The 22,058-nt window shown below is 53.8% G+C and overlaps 1 protein-coding gene across 9 annotated transcripts; it reads left to right on the plus strand.

Moving 5' to 3' along the window:
• Positions 1–1,719: 1,719 nt before the first annotated feature.
• Positions 1,720–21,374, plus strand: KCNIP2 (potassium voltage-gated channel interacting protein 2). Of its 9 annotated transcripts, XM_037064096.1 has the most exons (10): positions 1,721–2,089; positions 15,350–15,445; positions 16,265–16,363; positions 17,001–17,125; positions 17,588–17,657; positions 17,836–17,906; positions 18,032–18,139; positions 18,301–18,405; positions 18,537–18,599; positions 18,880–20,182. In XM_037064096.1, the coding sequence occupies exons 1-10, from the start codon at positions 1,987–1,989 to the stop codon at positions 18,925–18,927; spliced, it is 888 nt and encodes a 295-aa protein (XP_036919991.1). In that variant the 5' UTR covers positions 1,721–1,986; the 3' UTR covers positions 18,928–20,182. The 9 variants fall into 9 exon arrangements, with proteins under 9 accessions (XP_036919982.1, XP_036919991.1, XP_036919984.1 ...); XM_037064087.1 differs by lacking the exons at positions 16,265–16,363; positions 18,880–20,182 and adding an exon at positions 21,006–21,374 and having other exon boundaries at positions 1,720–2,089; XM_037064089.1 differs by lacking the exon at positions 16,265–16,363 and having other exon boundaries at positions 1,722–2,089; positions 19,905–20,182.
• The last annotated feature ends 684 nt before the right edge of the window (positions 21,375–22,058 follow it).

Here is a 22,058-nt window from a genome sequence, read left to right on the forward strand (position 1 = left end):
TTTTCTTTTTCTTAATTTCTTACCCAGGACTCACTTCCCAAAAAGTAATCTTCCAGGTACCGGTGCCATCTGGCTAGGCTCCCCCTGCCATCCTTACAGACTCTCCTGGCTTCAGAGGAAGCCAATTCGGTTCGGAGGTGCAGCCTCCCGTGCCTTCTGGGTGGAAGGAGGGAGAAGACAGTTCCCTTATCTCCAAACTTGGTATTGAGGACAGCCAGCCCATTTGGGCAGCTCATGGATTCCTGCCAGTCTTTCCTACAATGTGAATAAGGGCAGGTCAAGGACATGGGTAATAAACAAAGGATTCCATTGTAAAGTCCCATGCATCTCTGGTCCATTTTACTCTAAGGACTCTAAACAGGAGTCCCATCCTCTTCTAGAGTCAAACCCCAAAAGGAGCTGCCCATGCTCTGTCTGTCGCCCCCCCATCTGTGTCAGGTCTGTGCAGGACCCTGCAGAGTCAGGGGAGAGCTAGGAGCAGGACACTGCTCCCAAAGACAGCCCTCTGGCTGTCCCCTTCTTATGCCCAACCTCCCACCATAATTCAGGCCCAGCTAACTGAGTCAAATACTTGGAAATTAAATTCAGTTGAAGTTCAATGTGTTGGGGTCATTTTAGCTGAAACTTTCCGTCTCAACAGGTCACTCCTCCAAAGCAGCCACGAGGCACAGAGGAGTTCCTGGAACACTGCCGCCGCACCCCCCAGACCCCCCAGACACTGCCCGGCCTCTGTCCCCTCTGGGGCTCTCTGGCACCACCCCCCTCACTGGGGGGCCTGGGCTAGGAGCCCAGGCAGCATCCTGGGGAAGGTCAGATGAGGAGGCACAGCCATTCAGCATGAAGCTGTTGCTGGAGCGGGGGGTAGCCAGCACCATGCTAGCCTCTGGCTTCAGAAAAGGAGCTAATTTAAGGGAATGAGACTCATAACAGGAGCATACAGTCCCCACTGTGGATCCTCGCCTGGATCCCCAAACCGTCAGTCCCCCCCACCACGTCTCCGCAACTCTTAAGGAAAACAGAAGGAATCTAGGTCAGAGCAGGTGACAGAGAGGAGGCCAGGAAAATTGAAAGAAACAAAGAGCAAGAAAGTCTTGAGAAACTGATGTTTGGGAAACTTTCTTTCCCCTTTCTGCCCGGTTGGCCAATGTGGGGGGTGGGGCGGTCATCAGGTCAGGAAAGAAGACCCCCTGAGAATGAGTGAATAGTGTCCGAGACAGGGTCCTGGGGTGGGTCAGGGTTGGGGTATTTCTCAGAGGAGAGAATTACAGTCCACTGGCCTGAGCTAAGCCTGCATTAGAGGCCAAGTTGACCCCTCCTCTGCATCTCTAGGCCCCTTCAAGCAGGGTGGGCACTGGTGGTGGAGGGCACAGAGACCCACAACAGAGAACAACAGAAAAATTGGGGCTGCAGAGAGACTGACTGACCGGAGACCCCGACGGAGACTTCCCCTGACCGGTGCTGGCTGTGGGGAAAGAGTGCTTGCGAATTGGGGGCGGGGTTTCCTCACAGTGGGGCCTTTTTGGCCCTGCTTTCTCCTCCACCCCCAAGGCCCGTGGCTTCAGGTTTAGGGGATAGTGTTGCTGGAGAGCCTGTCTTCATCCCCACACTTCCCAGCTCACCCTTTCACCGGGTGCCTCCCCCGAGCTGCAAAGAGGAGGGGGCGGGGGTAGGGGGAGCCAATCCCGGCAGCGCCAAAGGGGGAGAGGCAGCGATGACAGCCGCGGGGAGGGGGCGGGAGGAGAGAGGCGGCTCGGCTCTGGCTCTGCTCAGCTCCGCGCTGCCTCAGGCTCTGTGCTCACCTACTGCCCAAGGCTCCCTTCTGCCCCTGCCCCAGCACCCCTGGGTGGGCCTTAGACCCCTCCGGGTCTCCAGACTCTCCACCCCAGTCGGGACTCTCCTGGCCCCCAGCCCCTCCGTGTGCTACGCCGCCAGGGGGCGCCGTGTGAGCGCCCTATCCTGACCACCCGGCGCCCCCTCCCAAGGCCCATGCGGGACGGGAGGGGGTCGCCGGGGGCCATGCGGGGCCAGGGTCGAAAAGAGAGTTTGTCCGATTCCCGAGACCTGGACGGATCCTATGACCAGCTCACCGGTGAGTCGGTAGATGGGGGTTGCTGGAGGGAGGGTAGATTCCATTCCCCCCAGACCCTCATGCCTCTGCCCCCCGCCAAGCCCTTACCCACATTCTGTCCCGTTCCCAGACACTTTCTGGCTATTCTGGGCCTCAGGACACTGGGGTTTAAAGCCTTGGGTCCCAAGGTGGGGTAACAGGGTGGGGAGAGCAGGTGGGCAGGTGGGGAGAGGCAGCAGGTGTGGGCCCGTGTGACACAAGGCAGGGAGGTTTGTGGTGGGAGGTGATACGTGAGCGAGCGCCTGTCATTCTTTGTGTGTCTGTGTATACATGTGTGCGAGCCTCCCACAGCTGGTTGCCATGTGCCCTGGGCTTGGTGACGGCCAGAGTGAGTGCGATTGTATGTGGCTGTGCAGTCGTATGATCTTGTCAGATGGAGCAGGTTGTGTAGTGCCCTGGTTGTACCAATGAAGTTGTTTGACCATATGTTTCTGTTCTATGTGCAACTCTGTGCTTTGAGTGTGTGCTGCGGTGTGAAGTGGTATGTGGCTGCAGGAGTGGGTCAGGGCTTCACTTTTTGGTGGTATGTCTCTTTGTAAGACTTTGTGAACTCCTGGGGCTAGTGTTTGTGGAGGTGGGTTGCATTGTGTTTTGTGATTGTGAGACTATGCTGGTTATGTTGGTGTTTTGACACTGATTGTGTACTTTCATGTGGTGTGTTCAGTGGGACTCTGTGAGTGTCGGTGATGTGTCCTAAGCTAGCTGTCTCTCTGGCTTCCTGGTGCAGAAGATCTTTCCCCATGTTTTCTACAAATAGCCTAGGTGGACCCAAGCAGGGACTTAAATGTCCGGCTGCGGGGCCTGGCTCCTGGGAGCAGCACCTGGCTCCTACCTGGGAGCTTTGGTTAATGCTGGGTCAGGCCCTTCCCCCATAAAGTACTTAGAGATCATTCTTACCACAGAAGCTCCTTCAACACCCAACAGCCGTACCCGAACTTCACCCAAACCCAAAGGAAAACACATCCTCTTGCCTCTTCTCCAGACCCAGAGATAGAAGCTTTAGGCTTGGAAGGTGCCATGTGGCCTCCCCTTGTAACTGTCCCCCAAACTCCTCTGCTGCCCAGATATCCGCTCTCCCACACTGGGGGAGCTGTGAGACCAGTGCTCTGAGCCCGTGCATGTAGCTAGGTTTGGTAGGCAGATCCATGTGTGTGTGTGGGTGACACCTGTGTACATTTCCACATATGTGTGTTTCTGTCTTTTATTGTGCAGCCTGCCCAAGAACTGCAACAGAGACTGGGAAGGGGTAGACTCTCCCCTGTGTCTGCACCAGCTGGGAGGTGGAAGGAGGCCATGATCCTTGTCTGTGCCTAGGGGAGTGAGGTTAAGACTTGGGGATGGGTATAGAGCTAGAATGGAATGCCTTCGGAAAGTGTCTCCCTGACTCACTGACCCTGCGGAGGTCCTCATCCCTGTGCCACGATTCCCAGAAAGGGAAGCCCTTCCTCTTGGGCAGGCCCCAGATGTGTCCTAAATGTGCCTGAGACCTGGATGGAATCTGAAGTTCCAGCTGTCTGGCTCTGCTTTGAACTGTTCTCACCATCTCTGGATCCTTGAGAGTGGTAAGGGCCCCAGGGCCCTCATTAGCACCACATTAGTCAGTGTTTGCCTCCCGCTTTAATTGATTCTCCCCTTTAAGGGAATCATCGCCCCTCCACGTGGCTGTTTGAATCAGAGATTGATTGGGTGAAGGTGAGGAAGCACTTGTATTAGAAGGTGCAGGGATGGAAGTGTAAGTACTAGCTATGTACGACTTTTGCTGTCTTTGGGCCTCACTTTTTTTCTGTAAAATGGGGAATGCTACTTCCTGCCTGCCTACCTACCAAGGGAAATAGAAAGGTCAAATGTTGGCAATCATGTTTCATGTCATAAGTGTTTGTTCTGTAGATAGCTCTACACTGGACTTGGAAAGAAGAAATAGGACTCCCAGGAGCCTATCTGAAGGAGGGTTATCTTACAGCAGTCCCAAATGGGGGTGGGACACACCCTGAATTAAAGCTCTGTGTGCTTGGAGACACGCCTGATCCTAAAGAAGCCAGAGAGGGAGTCGTTGTCCGCGGTGCTGAAGAACGCGCTGGCAGGAGGTGCAACGGGGCCATCTAAGTTCCCAAAGTATCGTCCCTGTGCAGACGGAAACGACTTTTAGGGGAGGAGAAAGTCCAAGAGTCACCCTGACCCGCATCTAACCCCTCTAGTCTTACCTGCCCGGCAGGGCCACTAGGCAGTGCAGCAAGGTGGGAAAAGTCTGCGGCAGGCCTTTCCCAGCTGGAAGAAAAGATAGGACTGGAGAAGATGGGGAGAGAATTGGGACCAGGCTGGCCAAGGCCTGAGCTCTGGTCCCTGGACCTGGTATCTCCGGAGTCGGAGTCTTTCTGGCCATAAATATCGTTCCCCGGACTGGGGCGCCCCCGTGTGGTCATAGTCAGCTTGCGGAGCTGAATCAGAAGAGGGGTCACCAAATCAAGGGGCAAGATTTGCATGGAGTTCCGAAGTGAGTCTCACTTCATATATGCGAGCTATTTTAGCAAAAAAAGGTTGGGGGGGGGAGATCCCAGTCGGAGGAGTGGAACTGTGCCCCTTCTGTGGGCTGTCCCAGAGTGTGAAGACATTAGTGCATCCTTGAAGAGGTTTACTTTGGGTAAAGCCAGATGGGGATGAATCCGGGAAAGGGGTCAAGGTGGGGACAGAGGAGAGCGGGGCTTCTGATGTATTTGGCTGGCAGTCAGCACATGACGGCGAAAGTCTGTTAATCTGCGGGACAGATTCAGGGGACACAAAACAGGAACAGCTATGAGAAAGGGATTGGGAGCCAGGAGACAGACCAGTGGGCTCACATCCCTGAGGCCCTGCTTTGTCACCCCAATACACTGGTCAGTTCCTCCTCCTCCCTGCTGCTCTCTCTCCCATTGGTCCAGGAATTATGGAAGTGTGGGAAGTTGCCATGACAACTGTGTCCTCTTACCCCTCCTTATTTCTGCCAAAATGGGAAGAGGAGGGGTGTGACAGGAAAAGAAGGAATGTCTGAAGAAGGGCAATAAAAGATAAGGTTAACTCTCCCCCCCCCACCCCGCCCGCAACTCCTTTTTCAAAACCCGTGGAAAAAAACCCGTGCCTCCCTTCCCCACCAGAAAGCCGGAAAATATTCCCAAAGAAGACTATGGAGAAAGTCTGTGCCGCGCCCCCCTCGTCAGCCTCAGTCTAGGAACTTTGGGGTCCGGTGCTGTAGATGCTGGGGCGGGGGCGAGTGCAGCCCAGAGAAGACCTGGAGCAGGTCAGGGCTCTGCTGTCTGAGGTCCTGGTCTTGCAGGCCCCGCCCTCCGGCGCAGCCCTCGCAGGGCCCACTCGGGTGCAGCAGAGACCCGACCACCCGGGGACTTGGGGGCGGAGCTTGGCCACTGTGCTCCCAGCGGAACCATGAACCGTTGCCCCCGCAGGTGCCGGAGCCCATTGGGGCAGGCAGCGAGATCCCTCTACCAGCTGGTGACTGGGTCGTTGTCGCCAGGTATGAGGAAGGGAGGAAGGGGATGGACCCCTCAAAAAATGAGCGAAGTGGGATAGGAGACTTACAAAGGAGGGAAGGGAAAGGGCCCCTCAAAGACTGAGGGAGCAGAATCTCTCAAAGAAAAGGTTTAAAGGGAAATACCCCTGATAGAAGTGGAGCTCGGGACAGGATTCCGTACAGAGAAGGTGGAGGAGGTAAGGGGTCGTCAAGGAGAAAAAGAGAGGGGGCATCATGGTCCCCCACAACGGTGGAGGAGGTGCAGGGCTTCTCACTGAGGGCAGGGAGGGGGCCTCTGGTAGTGGGTGTAAGAGGCAAAGTGCCTCACAGGGATAAAAGGAGGGAGCTTGCAGGGGAGTAGGAGAAAGTCACAGCTCTTGATTGAGTTGTTCAGTTTAATGGGGACTTAAGAAGACTGGAGAGGTAGGACTGGACCAACATGCACTCAGCTAGTGAGCTCATGCATGATGGGATGGATAGACTTAGGTGGCATGAGGAGTGTATGTCACCGATTTGTCTGCCTCTAGGAGTCTGTCCTAAGGGGGCTGTGCATGCGTCACTGGGGTTGCAAACGCTGGGGCTGTGTATCCCTAGCTTTGCATATCCCTGGGATTCAGTGATAGTGAAGCTGCATGTACCTAGAGTTTTGTGCTTTAGAGTTGAGTTGGGGGTTCCTGACTCACACTAAGTTAGTTGTGTAGCCTTCACAAGACTGTAGTTTTGTGTGGGATTTGTGGAATTTATATGGGGGTTATGGGTGCCGTATCATAGCACTGCTGAGATTTGTGTGTGCCTCCACTTGGGTTTCCTTTGGGCTGCCTGGGCAGGACCACAGAACCCAGCATTGCCTCCCCACCTGGCCTGGGGAGACCAAAACAGCCTAGCCCCTGGCATTCTGGGAGCTGTAGTTCTCTGGCTCTCTCCATGGGATCCACTCCACTTGAGCTCCTGGAGTAGAGACAGGCCTCTCCAGGAGGGGAGATGAGGCTGAGACAGAGTCATACTTAGAAGTTGCTTGGGGAGCATGCGTCCCCCAAGCCCACTGCTTGGGCCTGTCTCCAGTGACAGATGGCCAGAGCCAGGCGGGGCCAGCTCTCAATCATAGCAAGCATGACTTCCAAGCCCCAAAATAGCCCAAAGGCCCAGGGAGTTCATTAATCACCTGATACAGCTGGGGGCTGCTGTGTCTTCTGTCCTGGCTGGGGTACAGTAAGGCCAAGGGACTGAGAGAAGGGCTTTGGGGTCTTCACTGGCTGGGATCTTCACTCAGGGAACAAGGATAGATGGAAAAGTGGGACAGTTACATAGGGTGGGTGGGCCCCCCCATAAGGTTTGAATGACTAAATGATAGGAATATCTCTGGTCATATTTGAGAGACCCAGGGAGGGCCCACCTAATGCTTCAAGAAAGTTTTCCCCTGCCCTGGCTGGTGTGGCACAGTGGGTTGAGCACCAGCCTGTGAACCCAAAGGTTGCCGGTTCGATTCCCAGTCACAGGGTACATGCCTGGGTTGCAGGCCAGTTCCACAGTTCCCAAGAGCACAACCTGGGTTTGAGCTAATTGTTGTTTCTCTCCTCCCCTTCCCTTTCTCTCAAGAGAAATAAAATCTAAAAAAAAAAAAAGGAAATTTTCCCTTGAGCCCTCACTCTGCCTGGGGTGTTTCCATTAAGACTTCACTCCTTTGAGTAAAGAGCTAAGTGGCACGGGAATACTTGGGAGGACAGATCCGGGCAAGTTTCTCCCAGCGCCCCAAGACTTGAGAGGTTGCTGAGTGGGAAGAAGGGAGAACTTGAAAAACAACTTCCTCTTTTACTTCTGACAGACCCTCCCACTAGCAGCCTGGTGATTTAGGATGTTGAGTCCCTGTGTGGCTGGGTCAAGGTCTCTGAAGGTTGAGAGGAGAGAGAGAAGGAAGTGTAGGGTCAGGGACAGGGCAACTGGCTGCAAGGTCGTCAATCTGTCCATCTGTGAATCAGCATCTGAAATCAGGGAGATGCTACTGTGCTGCCTCTTTCAATGGGAGAGGTTGGCATTCAAGGCTCCATGGAATCTGATCCTTTTGGTCTTATCATTTGTAGCTCCCCTGGGTGGCTAAGCCACAGTCACCTCCAGGATTTGTTCTTCTTTTTCTTTTTTAAGGTTTTATTTGTTTATTTTCAGACAGAGGGGAAGGGAGAGAGAAAGAGAGGAAGAGAAACATCAGTGTGCACAAGAAACATCAATCAGTTGCCTCTTGCATGCCCCCAGCTGGGGACCTGGCCCACAACCCAAGCATGTGCCCTGATGGAATCGAACCGGTAACCTCTTGGTTCGCAGGCTGGCACTCAATCCACTGAGCCATGCCAGCCAGGACACCAGCAGGACTTCTTGACACACCCACATCCATAGGAGAGACAGCTTGAAGGAGTTGGCAGATTATTGGTTCTGGTCCAAGTTTTGATCCATCCTTTAGCATCTGTGCATTCTTGGGAAAATCACTTCTCTGAGCCTCAGTTTCTTCATTGGCAGAACAGGTGTATTACTACTCCCTCTGACCGTATCAGCTGTAAACACTGGAATAATAGGCCCTACCTATCTGGTTTATTATGAGGACTAGGTGAGGTAATGTATGTAAAGTATTCAGGACACAAAATACGCTCAATAAATGTTGACCCCTTTATTAAGGTAGCCTGGTGACATTTTAGCCATCCTTTAAGAGTCAGTTCGAAAAATACTCTCTCCAACTTAGAAAGGCCTCCCACGTAGATAGTTTTTACCACAGCTCGTGTTATGCCTTGCCTAGGAACAAACAGTTCCTACCAAGTGGTAGGCAAGCAGCAAGTGCTTTTTGGATGAATAGATGGCTTGTAGCTCCCTCAGCGGGAGAACTCCCTGCCCAGTGGGAGCCAAGCCCTGTTTGGTTCACCTTTGTTCCACAGGCACCAGCACAGAGCCTGGCGTTCAATCCGTACACGTACACGTCCAGTTTTTTAACAGCCTGGCCCTCTAGGAACTTGGAATCTAGTTGAAGAAGCAGGATTGATCCAGAAATATCTGGGTTCAAATCTGCATCATTTAACTATGAGCAAGTCCCTTGCCTCTCTGGTCCTTGTTTATTTCATCAGTAAAATGGACACAACATGAGTCACTCTGCCTACCTTGTGGGGTCATCATGGGAAGCCACTGACAGAGCAGTGTCTGGAGATGTCTGAGAATTGTTCAGTGCTCCGGAAATGTCAGAAGGGTGTGGCATGTTATTAATAATGGTCACTGTCAGTGATGCGGGCTCTGAAAGAGTTCACAAAGAGAAGGAAGTGTAGAGAATAAAGTTTTTATTCACTCTCCAAGAAAGGAGAGGGGGATGATGTGGAGAAATAAACCAGCCTCGAGGGGTGGGGGCTTCGAGCTTTTATTGGATTATAATTGGATTAAAAAAGGGGTGGGGGCCCTGGCTGGTGTAGCTCAGTGGATTGATTGCCCCCTGTAAACCAAAGGGTCACCAGTTCGATTCCCAGTCAGGCCGCATGCCTGGGTTGCAGGCCAGGTCCCCAGTAAGGGGCACATGAGAGGCAACCACACATGGATGTTTCTTTCCCTTTCTCCTTCCTTTCCCCTCTCTCTAAAAATAAATAAAATCTAAAAAAACCCCCAAAAAACAAATAGGTGGGGTTGCCATTTGGCCCCTGGGCTGTTGGGGCGCTGTAACTTGAGGCTGCAGTGTGTTCCAATGTTGTCTTCTGCCTGTGGCTGTAGGGAGCCAGTTAGTTCTGTTCTTGCTTCCAGTAATTTCCAGGCCTGGGAACAAGCTCAGAAGGGTAAAATGGCGTCATGTTTGACAAGGTCACAGGCCTGCTAGGCAAGTGGGGCCACCGTAGCAAATGGGGCTGGCTTTGCCCTTTCAGTCACATTTTAGCCTTTACTCTGGGTGAGGAGTTATTCTGTCAGCTTCCCAAGCAGATTCATTTGCTCCTCCCAGCACCCATATGAGATGAACAACTCAGGCACCCAGAGGTTAAGAATGTGCCAATTTAATTGCAACTTAAAATTAAGAGGCAAAGCTAATACTTGAACCCAGGGAACCCAGGGAATCCAGCACACAGGTCCGTGTCCTTACCTAGCATGCTAAGCTGCCTCATTTTGTCATTCCCATCAGTTATATTACAGAAGTAGGTGTTGAGTATTGAGGGCCTGACATTGATTTCAGAAGAAATTCAGGCACCTAGAGCCCGCTGGGGGCTGGAGGCTCTGAAGGGATGGGGATTTGAGGTGCCTCCAAAGGGTAGACAAAAGCTGTAGTATAGAAGGAAAGCAGAGGAGGGGGGCACTCCAGGCAGAGGGACCAGCAAGAGCAGAGGCACAGACATAGCTGGACATTGAGGAGGCTAAACTGGCTAAAAAAAAAAATAAGGAGCGGGGACCTGCTGATGAGGGAAAGGAGAAAGGTGTTAAACATTGGCTGTGGCAGGAACAATTTGCTTGTTTCACTTGTTAGTCTGTAATCTCTGAAGTGGGGAATCCAGAAGCAGTCCCTGAGCTGACCTCTTCTTGGGGGAGCGGAGGAGGGGAAGCAGAGGGTCGAGCCTGCCTGAGGCTGCCCTCCTTCCCAGCCTTCCTTTGCAGTCCTCCTTCAAGCCCCTTCCAGGGCTGTCGGGTGGGGGAAATAAAGGGGTAAGATAGGTATGAAACGGATGCCTAAGCCCAGTGGTGGTCTGTAGAAATACAGACCAGTGAATCTCAGATGAAGCAGCGGCCACCCAACCCCAACCCCACAAGTGGGGCTCAGACACTCACCCCAGAGCTGGACCAGGAAGGAGGGCTTCCTCCGGGGTCCATCCCCCTAAACTGAGCCTCCTGGATGGGCAAGCTAAGATGGGAGCCACTGTGGTGCGGTGGTTTAGAGCGAAGTGGGCTCACAGTCAGACTGGTTTAAAATCGAGGCTCCGATACTTACTGATGTGACCTCCTTTTGCCTTGGCTTCACCATCTGTAAGTGGGGATAACAGTACCGTTTTCCCAGGTTTACTGTGAAAATTCAACATAATAATGTGTTAAGCACAAAGTACTCTATCTCATACATACTGAGTGCTCGGTCACTTGGTCAGCAGCACAGTAGCTCGGCAGCTCTGGTCTCCAGGCCCACTGGCTCTGCAGGCCTCTGTCCACCCCTGCCACTCAGCAGCACCACTTACCAGGAAGGAGCTGGGTGGAGGAGGGCCTCCAGGAATGTTCCAGGAGGTGGGGGTGGGGGGTGGCGCCCTCGGAGGGTTCAGATTTCCCTTCCACCCTGGGCCTCTCCATCCGCTCAGTAATGGTTCCCTAGGAGCGGGCAGGGCTTTGGCAGCTCCTGGGTGAGGCCCCAGCCAAGGGGAAGGGCAGAGCACAGTCCCTCCTCCTCTCCCAAGGTGCTGGAGTCTCTTGGTCACAAAGGCAGCCAAAATAAGTCTCCTCCCCATGGAGCTGTGCCAGGGCTAAGTAGCGTTTTTCCTGCTTAGGCTATTGGACCTAATTCTCCCTCCCCGGGCCTCAGTTTCCCTGCCTGTGGCCTGTGGGAAGAGGGTGCTTCCCCCCCCTCATAGTTTCTATGGCAACCACAATCGATGTTGATGGTGTCCTCCCGACGGGAGAGGTCACTGCCTTCTCCTCTATTATATTCTCATCCAGTTCCATGCAGATACAATTACACAACCACCATGGACCCGTGCACCTAATTATAGGGCACATTGTATCATCTCCTGGTCTGCAGACCCACATCCCACAATCCTCCTGAAACATGGACTCCTCACACCCCATACACACTCAGAAATATTCCAATGCACTCTCACACACATGCCATAGACACCCTGGTCACATCCCCTAAACACAAACACACACCAATAGACAGGTGCATAGTCATGTGCAAACACATAGGCACACATTCTCCATACAGACAAACCCAGGAATATACATGCAAGAAAACACCCAGACTCCCCTGAGATATTCGGACCCCTGCATCTATCACTTATGTGTGTGCAGCTCATCACTTCTCACACACACGGCCCTTCCCTGCCTTCTCCCTAAGCACGGCCCCTCCCTCTGCCTTGGGCACAGAGTAGCCACAGGGTGTCTGGGGGAAGCGTCCTCAGGGACAGAGGCAGGTCACTGCCTCTCTCCTTGGACTGGCCTGGCCCAAATCCTTCACACCAAAAGCTCCCAAGAAGGTGCCAGACCCGAGGCTGAGGTGGCCTGTGAAGAGGAAGAGACTGTGGCTGGGAGGTTGTGGCTGGGAGGTGAGTGGGGCAGGGGCGGGGTGAGAGAAGTGGGGAGAGGGAGGAGATCCAGGGAGGGAGAAGGGGAGGGAGGCTGCGGGCGGTCCTACTCACGCTGGGGAGCCTGAGGACCAGGCGGGCCTGTGTGAGTCTCAGCGGTGGGGGCCATGCCCCGGGCCCGCCATGAACCTGGAAGGGCTGGAGATGGTCGCAGTGCTTGTGGTCCTCGCTCTGTTTGTCAAGGTCCTGGAGCAGTTTGGGCTCTTTGAGCCTGTCTCCTTGGAAGGTAACCCAGGTGTCTGGGCAGGTCTGGGCTGCTGGCTGGAGGGACAGCCGCCACCAGCCTTGGGGAGGGGCTACTCTCACTTCTGACTGGGAGCAGGGATGAGCAGATTAGTGATGGGATGGGGTATTTCCAGGAGGGGGGGTACTTGGGGAACAGGGCATCTGGGAGAGGTAGGGGGGATGTTGGGGTGGAGCATCTGGGGGAAGTGAGGAAGACATCTGGGGGACTAGGTGTCTGATGGAGGTGGAGATAGAGGACCAGGGGACAGGGTGTTTGGGGAAGCGATTAGGGGCGCAGTGTGGGAGGACTGGGGTGTGGAGATGAGGGGAGTCTGGAGAACATGAGCAGAGGTCGGGAAATAGGCAGGGGTGTCTGGAGTAGAGGAGGGAGGTTCTGGGGATCCTGAGATAGACTTCTAGGGGGTCCCTTTGGGGCCAGGGGCCCACAGTGGCTGGGAAGATGTATGGGATTCTCATACCTCATCCCTGCAGGTGTGGTTACAGAGTGCATGTGGTCTCTGGACATGAAAGATGCAGGGGGTGTGATTGTGTGTGCATGTGTGTGATGAGAAAGGGCAAAGCGTGTGACTGTGTGAGCCTGTGTATGTGACAGGAATGTAATTTAATGTGTCACAGTGACAGGATATGTGGCTTTGTCAGATGGTGGATGTGACTGTGCCTGAGGGGACAGCATGTGTGTGGCTGCCCCACGGGTGTTGCTTTGTGTACGTGGCTGTTCCCGGAGCTCCCTGAGCATCACCAGCTCTGTACCCAAGACTTAGGAGGGCAGTGGGTTCTGGAGGGACAGGAGTGAGAACACTGTGAAGGAGACATTTATAGACCCACTCTGGCAGGAGGGAGGGGCAGGTCAGATCAGGGACCCTGCTTCCCGGGTGCCCGCTGCCTCTCGGGATCCAAGGGCAGAACGGTCACCAGGGCCTGGACTCTGGGAGTGGGAAATCAGTTCTCCACTCAAGTGGGGAGAGTGATATCGGAGGTGGAGAGGGGAAGATGCTCTGCCCCCCCCAGAGAGTTTTGGCTTCTCCTTCAGCTTTACACCCAGAACCGTGCAGCTCCATAGTGTAGCTGTCGCCCAGTTCCACCAGGGAAGGTAAACAGACAAGAGCCGCGGCAGCGGGACGGCAGGGAATGACTAAAGAGGTGAAAGGAGGTAGGACAAGACGCAGGTCTGTGGATTGCTCTAGTGTTGAGTGGGAGTAGAAGACGCCTGGCTCACCCTCGGTCCTCTGCTGCACTTGTTGGGATGGGGTGGGGAGCAGGGATTGGTCCTAGATGAACTAGGGTTCCTACAATCTTTTTTTTAAGGGAGAGGGGAAAGGAGGGAGAAGGAGAAGGAGAGAAACATATATGGGTTGTCCCCACCTGGGGACCTGGCCCACAACCCTGGCATGTGCCCTGACTGGGAATTGAACTGGAATCCACTGAACCACACCAGCCAGGGCTCATCCAACCGTGATCGGATGAGGTGAGTTGAGCTCTAACTTGCCCTCTCCTTTAGACTATTTGGTGGGAAGTGGGGTCATCCAAGAAATCCAGCAGCGTCCCATAGGCTGAAGGCAGCCCCTTTCTCTTTCTATCTTTAGAGGAGCCTAGAGGAGATTGAGTCTTGGGAGCAGGTAAGGAGAACGTGTGGAGAGGAGGTTGGAAGAAGCAGGGAGCCGCCCCCCAGTCTGGTGGCAGCTCTGTGTAGCACCAGAGGCCCCAGGTGCAATACGGCTTCAGCTTCGGGAAACCAAAGTCTGGGCTAATGGAGCCCTGGGCCAGGGGCCAGGCCGCCATCGATCCCCCACCCAGCCCACTGCCTCCCTCCCACCTCTCCAGAGCTCCTGCTGTGGAGGAGGGAGAGAGCACCAGTTGGAGGGGGAGAAGGCGATGACTTCCAGCTGTTACCTCCCTGGAGCAGGGCCTTATCCTGAGGGTGGAGACTGCATTGGGAGGGCAGGGCCTGTGTGGGAGTGGAGACGCCTGAGTAACCTACAACCAGAGAGAATGCTGGGCCCTTCCAGAAAGGGACTGAGGCCAGCCTCAGTGTCTGCGGACTCTGGCCCCAGAGTCTGGAGGTGGGTGCAGCCAGGAGACAGACAGCCATGAACATGGGGGGGCTCCCTAAGTGCAATGAGAGCTGCAGGACATGTGTGCGAACAAGGGGAAAGGAGAGGAAGTGTGATCGGAGGGGCTCAGCTAGCCCCACCTTACACTAAATTACTCATCTTAAGGTCTGTTATTGCCTCAAAGTTCAATGTCATTTCACCTTCAAAGAGTAGGCCATACTGGAAAAGACTGGGAAGGGACTTTTTTAGGGTGGATGAGTTAGCTGCTGGGGAGCCCTGTTCCACTGGCAGGACGATATGGGTACCTTCCTTGGGAAAGAAAGGTGGGCGTTCTCTGGATAGATGGGGCTTCTGCGGTGAGCTGCAGCCTCAGTGTCTGGGTGCACGGGCACGTAGGTCACAGTGTGATGATGGGCACTTGTCCTAGGGACTGTGGTGTGTGTCACAATATTATAAGGTCCTTGAGTGGCATTGACATGTTGTGTCATGATGTCCCCAGGCTCATCATGTGTTTTCCTGTGGTTCGATCACACCGTGTGTGTAGGATGGCCTGTGCAGTTCCTCTTGTGTGTCATGTTGTTCCCAGGCCACAGTTGTGTGTTTGCTTTAAGGAGTTTTAGGTCAGAGAGTGTGTGCTCACGCATGTATTGAAGCCTGTTAATTAGGCCATGGGGTGTGAGTGACTGGGTATCAAGCTGTCACTGCATGGCATTCATCACTCTGTGGCTTACCATTCTGTGTGTCGGTTTACACGTGTGTCTGTGTGTGTGTGAGAGAGAGAGGTGTTCCTACCCAGGCAGTCCTTGGGTCGGACATCACCATCAGAGGTCCAGCCATAACGCTGGAGGCGAGGGCACAGGGTCAGCAGACACTGAAGCCAGTGCCACCTGCCCAGAGCAGCCTCGTCCTCTCCAGCTGGGTCCCATTATGCATGGTGCCCTAGCTGCCTCCGTGGGTTTTCCATGCCTCTGAAACCCACTGGGCTCCCTGAACCCGCTCCCAGCTACCTTTGCCATTCCCCTTCAACCCTCCCCCAACACCCTGCCCCCAGCCGGGGTTAATTTGTGATGGTGGGAAAGGGACAGGGAATGGAAGGGCAGTGGGGGTTAATGTGCCTTCCCGGGGTCTTCTCTCTTCCCAGGCCACCCTCCAGGGCCCACTAAAAAAGCGCTGAAGCAGCGGTTCCTCAAGCTGCTGCCTTGCTGCGGGCCCCAAGCCCTGCCCTCAGTCAGTGAAAGCAAGTGCCGCTCCTGTACTTCCTGGGGCTGGGCCCGTCGTGTGGGACAGTGTGAATGGAGCGGGCCTTAGTGTGTGTGTGTGTGTGCACGCATATGCGGTGAGTGTGTTCCCCCTGGTAGGGTGGGCACTGGCTAGTGTGAGAGTGAGCAGGTATAGCTACCGTCCTCAGAGGAGGCACAGTGTGGACACGGTCAGTTTGGGGTGCGGGGCCCTAGTGTCTTTGGGCAGCACCAGTGTGCGAAATGGGTGGGACCTGTGTGGTTGGATGTGGCCAGGGTGGCGAGGCTGAGGCCCAAGCCTAGTGCTGTGACCAACGTGCTGCTGGCTGGTCCAGGCGGCTGTGCGGGTCTGTGCGCCTGTGCGTGGCTTAGCTGGGTTAGTGTCTGCGACTTTGGCCTCCTGCCCCATCCCTGGGCATGTTATGGTTGTCGAAATGCATGTCGCCCATGTGGATGGAGCCCGCCTTCCACCAGATGCTGGGATACTTGGATTTTCTAGTGGCAGCCTGGTTCCCAGTTGAGTGACCTCCCTTTGTCTCTAGGCCTTTTTTCTCAGTTGGGCCTTGTCCATGTCATAGGATCGTACTTCATCTTGCAAGCCATCAAGGCCCGTTTTGTAGTTGAGAGTGTCATTGTAGATTCGGAAAAAGAACCGGCGTGAGTGCCGCATGCAGGTGTGCGTGGGGTCCACTTCGTGTGTGCCCGTGCTCGTTCGTTATGTGTGCTTTTGTGCGCGGGGCTGGGGTGTGTGCATTGTAACACGCAGGTTTGTGAGATCTGCAGTGAGTGGGAGGGACAGCCAAGGTGTGTGTCTGCAGTTGGCCGGGCTTTCGGCTTTCTCGGTGACAGTGCGCTCCCTTCAGCATTAGCCGCCCCAGCCTCCCTACGCCCCCACAGACCCCGCCCGCTGGACCCAGGTGACTTACTCTCCTGGTGGGGGCGGGGCCGGGGTGGGGGGCTTTGGGAGAACGGGGTGGGGGCATTTGCCTGGGGGACTGGATGTTGGGGGCTCTGGGGACTAAGAAGGGGCGGGGGGGTGGGGCCTTGGCTAAGGCTTATGGGAGGTGGAGGTCAAGGGTGGGGTCTAGATGGGGCTTGGCTGGAGCTGGGCGGGGCATGGCTCCAGCATGGCTCTGGAAGGTGGGGAGTCTGGGCGGGGCAAGACCTGGACCTGGCAGATCCGAATGGGTCTGGGAAGGCCCAGAAGCTCTGATCCTCAGATGCCCCTTTTCAAACCTGTCTTCACTACTCCAACCCCTTACGGGATAAACATGGGTTGGGTCCTTTTCTTCCTACCAGGGCCCAGGGGCCCAGGGGCCAACGCCCGGTCGGATCCCTGGCTCTGGAGACTGGCCTGGCCTTGGGCCAGGCCTGCTCTTAGACACTAAAGTTGACCAGAGTCTTGTCTCCTTGCTTTCATGTCCAGAGAACTGGCAGGCTGCTCTCTGGTATCGGAGATAGGGGGGAATGTATGGATCGGTGATTTTGAAGAGGGGTCATGGGGCTGGGCCTGAGGCGCGCCTCCCCCCTCCCCCGTCCCCCCAACCCCCACAGACAGCGTGGAGGATGAGTTTGAACTGTCCACCGTGTGTCACCGGCCCGAGGGTCTGGAGCAGCTGCAGGAGCAAACCAAGTTCACTCGCAAAGAGTTGCAGGTCCTATACCGGGGCTTCAAGAACGTGAGTATAAAAAGGAAGGCCAAACTCAGAGGGGGGTGGGACAGGGGGGGCGAGGCCTATCCTGGACCAATCAGAAAGGTGGCCTGGCTTTGGGGTATGAGACAGAAAGGGACGGGGAGAGAGAATCCCCTTCTCCCCCTTCCACCCCTCCACCCCACTACACTCCCGAAGACCGATAAACCGAACTTCTAGCTGGAGGTTCTGGCCTATTTGAGAAGGGGCGGAGCCTGTAGATGGTCAGGTTAGGTTTTGTGGGTTTGGTTTTTCTGTTTTTTGTTTGTTTGTTTGTTTGTTTGTTTTTGCACTGGGATGAAGTCTGGCCTCCCATCAGAAGAGCTCCATGGTGAGCCATCTGGAGACGTGAAGATTTTGTCCCTCTCTGGGTGTCTCTGGGCGTGGAAGGGGGAGGGATGTGGAAAGAGGTTTTGTCCCTGTGCTCAGTCTGGTCTCCCCACTGCCCAGGAATGTCCCAGCGGAATTGTCAATGAGGAGAACTTCAAGCAGATTTACTCTCAGTTCTTTCCTCAAGGAGGTGAGGGGCCAAGGCCTGGAAGGAAGCAGCTGACTCTCCATCTCTAGGTTGAGCTGGGGAGAGGGTTGTGAGGGGGGGCCTGGGAATGCCAAGTGATAAGCGGTGTTTGGGGAGCTCCACGGGGGTTGGAAGTCCTCTGCTGTCTGGAAGCCAAGCTCCCTGGCCCACTGTTCTGCAGACTCCAGCACATATGCCACTTTTCTCTTCAACGCCTTTGACACCAACCACGACGGCTCTGTCAGCTTCGAGGTGAGCTGGAGAAGATGGGCCAGGGAGGCCTGGGCTTCGGGGCCAGGATCCAAGGGCCAAACCCAGAGAGGAGGTTGAGTGAAAGGTATCTGAAGACATATTTCCCCCCCCTGCCTCCTTCCCAGGACTTTGTGGCTGGTTTGTCAGTGATCCTTCGAGGAACCATAGATGACAGACTGAATTGGGCCTTCAACCTGTATGACCTCAACAAGGACGGCTGCATCACCAAGGAGGTGTGCAGGGCAACTGAAGACTGGAGGGGTGTTCGAGAAGCCCACAGGGAGGAAATGAGACTCACATGTGCATTACCAGCAAGGGCGATGCTGGCCCCGGGCCTCCTGGCTTGGAGGCTATAGGCTCTGAGGAGGGCTCCTCTTCTTTTTTGGCCTAACAGGAAATGCTTGATATCATGAAGTCCATCTATGACATGATGGGCAAGTATACATACCCGGCGCTCCGGGAGGAGGCCCCGAGGGAACATGTGGAGAGCTTCTTCCAGGTACATGGGATGGGGTAGGCTGGAGGGTCTTGGAGTGAAGGGAAGAAGCTGCGGTCTCAGTGGGGAACTTACCTGAATTCTACCTACCTCTTTCCTGCCATCTCTCCTGTTATCCCTCCTGAAAACCTCAGAAGATGGACAGGAACAAGGATGGCGTGGTGACCATCGAAGAATTCATTGAGTCTTGTCAAAAGGTACAGGTCCCCGCCCCACATTTTCCTGGTCTGGACTCAGGGTCTAATTCAATGATGTAGGAGAAGGCTCCTTTGGGCAGAGTATCATCTTAACTCAGCCCCATCCCAAGCCTGTTCCTTCACAACTGGGGGAGGCCTGGCATTCCTCACCTCTGGTCTCTCTGGGTGTCTCCTTCCTCGTTGCCTCTCTCTGTCTCTGACTGTCCACATTTATAACTCATTGTCTCTCTCCTCATCTCTGACAAGCTCTTTTTCTTTCTCTCTCACACCATGGCTACAGGATGAGAACATCATGAGGTCCATGCAGCTCTTTGACAATGTCATCTAGCGCCCCAGAACAGGGGGGGCAGATGTCCACTGACCACGCTCTAGCCCTAGTCCAGTGGGACCGCACCCTTCTCTCCCCAGGTCTGTCCTCATCCTAGCCCTGCCCAGGGTCTGTAGGGATCCAAGAGCCTTGGATTTAGTGGAGCCCAAGGGGCCAGGGAGTGGGCAGAGTGCACCTGCTAGGTGTTCCCAACTCCCAACAGCTCCCACCCCCTTCCTGCCTGACATTCAGTGCTGAGGGTGCCCCTGCTTTAGGAATGAAGTGGTTCTCCACCCTCCACCCCACTCTAGAAACCACAACACTAGACAGAATTTCTCCTGCTATGGTGCTTTTCCCATCCCGAGTCTCATAAACATTTTCCATAAGACTCCCTTCTCAGAGAAGCCTCTCCATCCTTGGAACGGATTGCCCTTTCAGAAACAGGGCCTTTGAGAGCTCTGTAGGAGGGGACAAAATGTAAAGGCAGAAATTTTGGGCTTGAGCCAGTGGTTAGGTCCTAGGAGGGAGCTGGAGTACAGAGTAGAAGGGCCCAGGGATTGTCGGTGGGAGATACGTCATACCACGCCGTCACTCTGAGCTCCACAGGTCTGCCACCAAGCTATAAAAATAGGAACTTCTAGGCTCTTCAGAAGACCTTTTTTCCTTGGAAATGCCCCACAAATTCTCCGTGCTCAGTATCCCAGAAGAGCCTGGGGTCCTGATGTCTGCCTCTTCCCGGGCTTTTTTCCTCTCCCTCCTTCCTGTTTGTATGGTAGTGGTGGCCGAAGGGGAGTATGGGCGGGAGGTGTCCTGGCTGATACCTCCTGAAGGCTCAGCCTACCAGCATGGAGTGAGTCAGGGACCATGTAGTGAGTGCACTAGAAGAAAAGGGAAGGAGGGGGGCTGGCATAGCATCTGAACCAGTGACATTCATTAAAATCGTTGACGTACCCAGGCTTTATCCAGCCCCCCAAATAGCCTCCTCAATTCCCACCTAGGGTCTCCTCTTACTCTATTCAATCTACCCAGAGATGCCCTGAACATACCTAGAAGGCAGGAACCAGAGGATCCAAGTCCCGCATCATCAGCAGCACCCCTGCCATGCTGTCACTCCTTAATATACCTGCTTGTTCCATTAGCCAGGACCTGGGGGAAGGGCCCCAGAGAGCTCCCCTTCCCGCCAGAACACTGTCGACTGCTTTGCATTTTTGGCTCTTCTGTATATTTTGTAAAATAAAAAAATACACCAGATCCAATAAAACACAATGGCTATGCACAGGCTTCTGTCTCTGCCTTTTTGTCCTTCCTACCCCACACGATCTCACGACCTCTAACTCATGCACCTGCAGCCTTTTGGCTCTGAAAGAAAGTGCCTCTCTTTCCCATAGTGTGGCCAGCTCCTGGCACAAGACCAAGACGTGGGTTCTGAAAGGCTTGGAAACCTACCTGACCTTAGAGAAGTACCTACATGAATCTCTCTCCTTAGAGAAGACAAGAAAGAGACAGGATATCGATGCCCCAAAGACTGTTCTGTCATTGTCTAGTCATTATTACAAGTTGAATCAAGAATTTCTAGTTTTCAGACATCGGTTAATCTCAAAGTGTTTTCTTTTGAGGGTGGAATTCCCTATAGCTTCTCATGAAAATTTTGTTATGTAAACATCTCAACCTTGCCTTCAGTATGGATATACATTTGTGTCTATATTCCAGCCAAGAAGGATGGGGAATCAGAGGGCAGGTTACCATGGAGCAGGGGACACTAGGGTGATAGAAACTTCCTGGGGCGGGGGCGGGGAACCTTTCTTGGTTTTGCTGCTAGAAAGGAAGCCACCAATGGTAGGTTCCTCCCATCCTTCCTCTAAGGTAGGGGGGTTGAACGTACTTTCACCGAGGGCCACATCAGCATCATGGTTGCCTTCAAAAGGCCTAATGTAATTTCAGCTCCTTAACAGTTAAGGAGTAGTTACATGTATACAGTCCGAAAATTATTTCGGCCCTTTGAAGGCAACCTCGAGGCCAATGATGCCCCCGGTGAAAATGAGTCTGACACCCCTGCTCTAGGGTACCGTCGTATGGTGACTAAGCTTCACTATTCATAGGATATCTTTGGAGGTAACTCAGTTTCAAGACTGAAATCAAGGAATATCATGCTTCCCGTTGCATTTGATTTTGCCTTCGAATCTCCTCCTGCAATAGTCCATTCTCTCCTGTCCCCGAGGAACGGTGATAAATAGAGACGTTAAGCTTGGCGGTTGTGTGGCCATCTCCCCACCAACCTGACCAAATGGCCACACCCAGAGGACCGAGGGGAACCCTGAGAAGGGGAAACAGACCCTGCCTAGAGCTCCACCAACTGTCATGTCTTTTACATTAGAGTTTATACCTTTCCTTGTAGTTTAATCTCATTTTAGGCAGAATTTTTCTGCTACCAGAAAATGTACCCAACTGAATCTGTAGCTCTAAACCAAGGATGTCTTGAGTGAGATTGTTTTTACAGACACACATTACAGAAAATAATTTCAACATTTACTAACTGTATTCCAAGATTGTGGAGGCACCTATTCTATTACTTCCATTACTGTATACGTTGACAAGAAACAAAAACTTACTTCCAGAGTCCATCATCTTGTCATCTGACCCTACGATTATCTGCTCTTTAGGCCCTTGGCTTTCATTGGGTCACAATCCCTCTGAAGGATCTGATGAGATATATGGGCCCACTGTCCAGAAGGAAGAAAAAATGTGCATTCATTCATTTATTCATTCTTATCATTTTAAATCATCACCTGAGGATATGATCTTGATTTTGGAGAGACTGTGAGTCACATCAATGTGAGAAAGAAACATCAATATGTCCCCCACCCCCTTATGTGCCTTGACTGGGCATGGAACCCGAAACCCAGGTAGGTGTCTGACCAGGAATTAAACCCACTACCTTTTGTTGTACAGGATTATGCTCCAACCAACTGAGCCAAGCAGCGAGGCTCCATTTATTTTGGTAACCTTTAAGCCCACCCATGGGCCCTAAGTTAAGACCCTGTGATCCTGTCTACCTTTCAGCCTTCCATCGCACAGAAGAGGAAACAGGCGCATTTACAGGAGGATCGAGACTTGACCCAGTCCCCAAAGTCTCTATTCCGAGTTGGTCTGTG

The sequence above is a fragment of the Sturnira hondurensis genome, unplaced genomic scaffold (genome assembly GCF_014824575.4).
Source record: "Sturnira hondurensis isolate 20B ecotype Veracruz unplaced genomic scaffold, ASM1482457v3 Scaffold0014854, whole genome shotgun sequence".
Taxonomy (NCBI): domain Eukaryota; kingdom Metazoa; phylum Chordata; class Mammalia; order Chiroptera; family Phyllostomidae; genus Sturnira; species Sturnira hondurensis.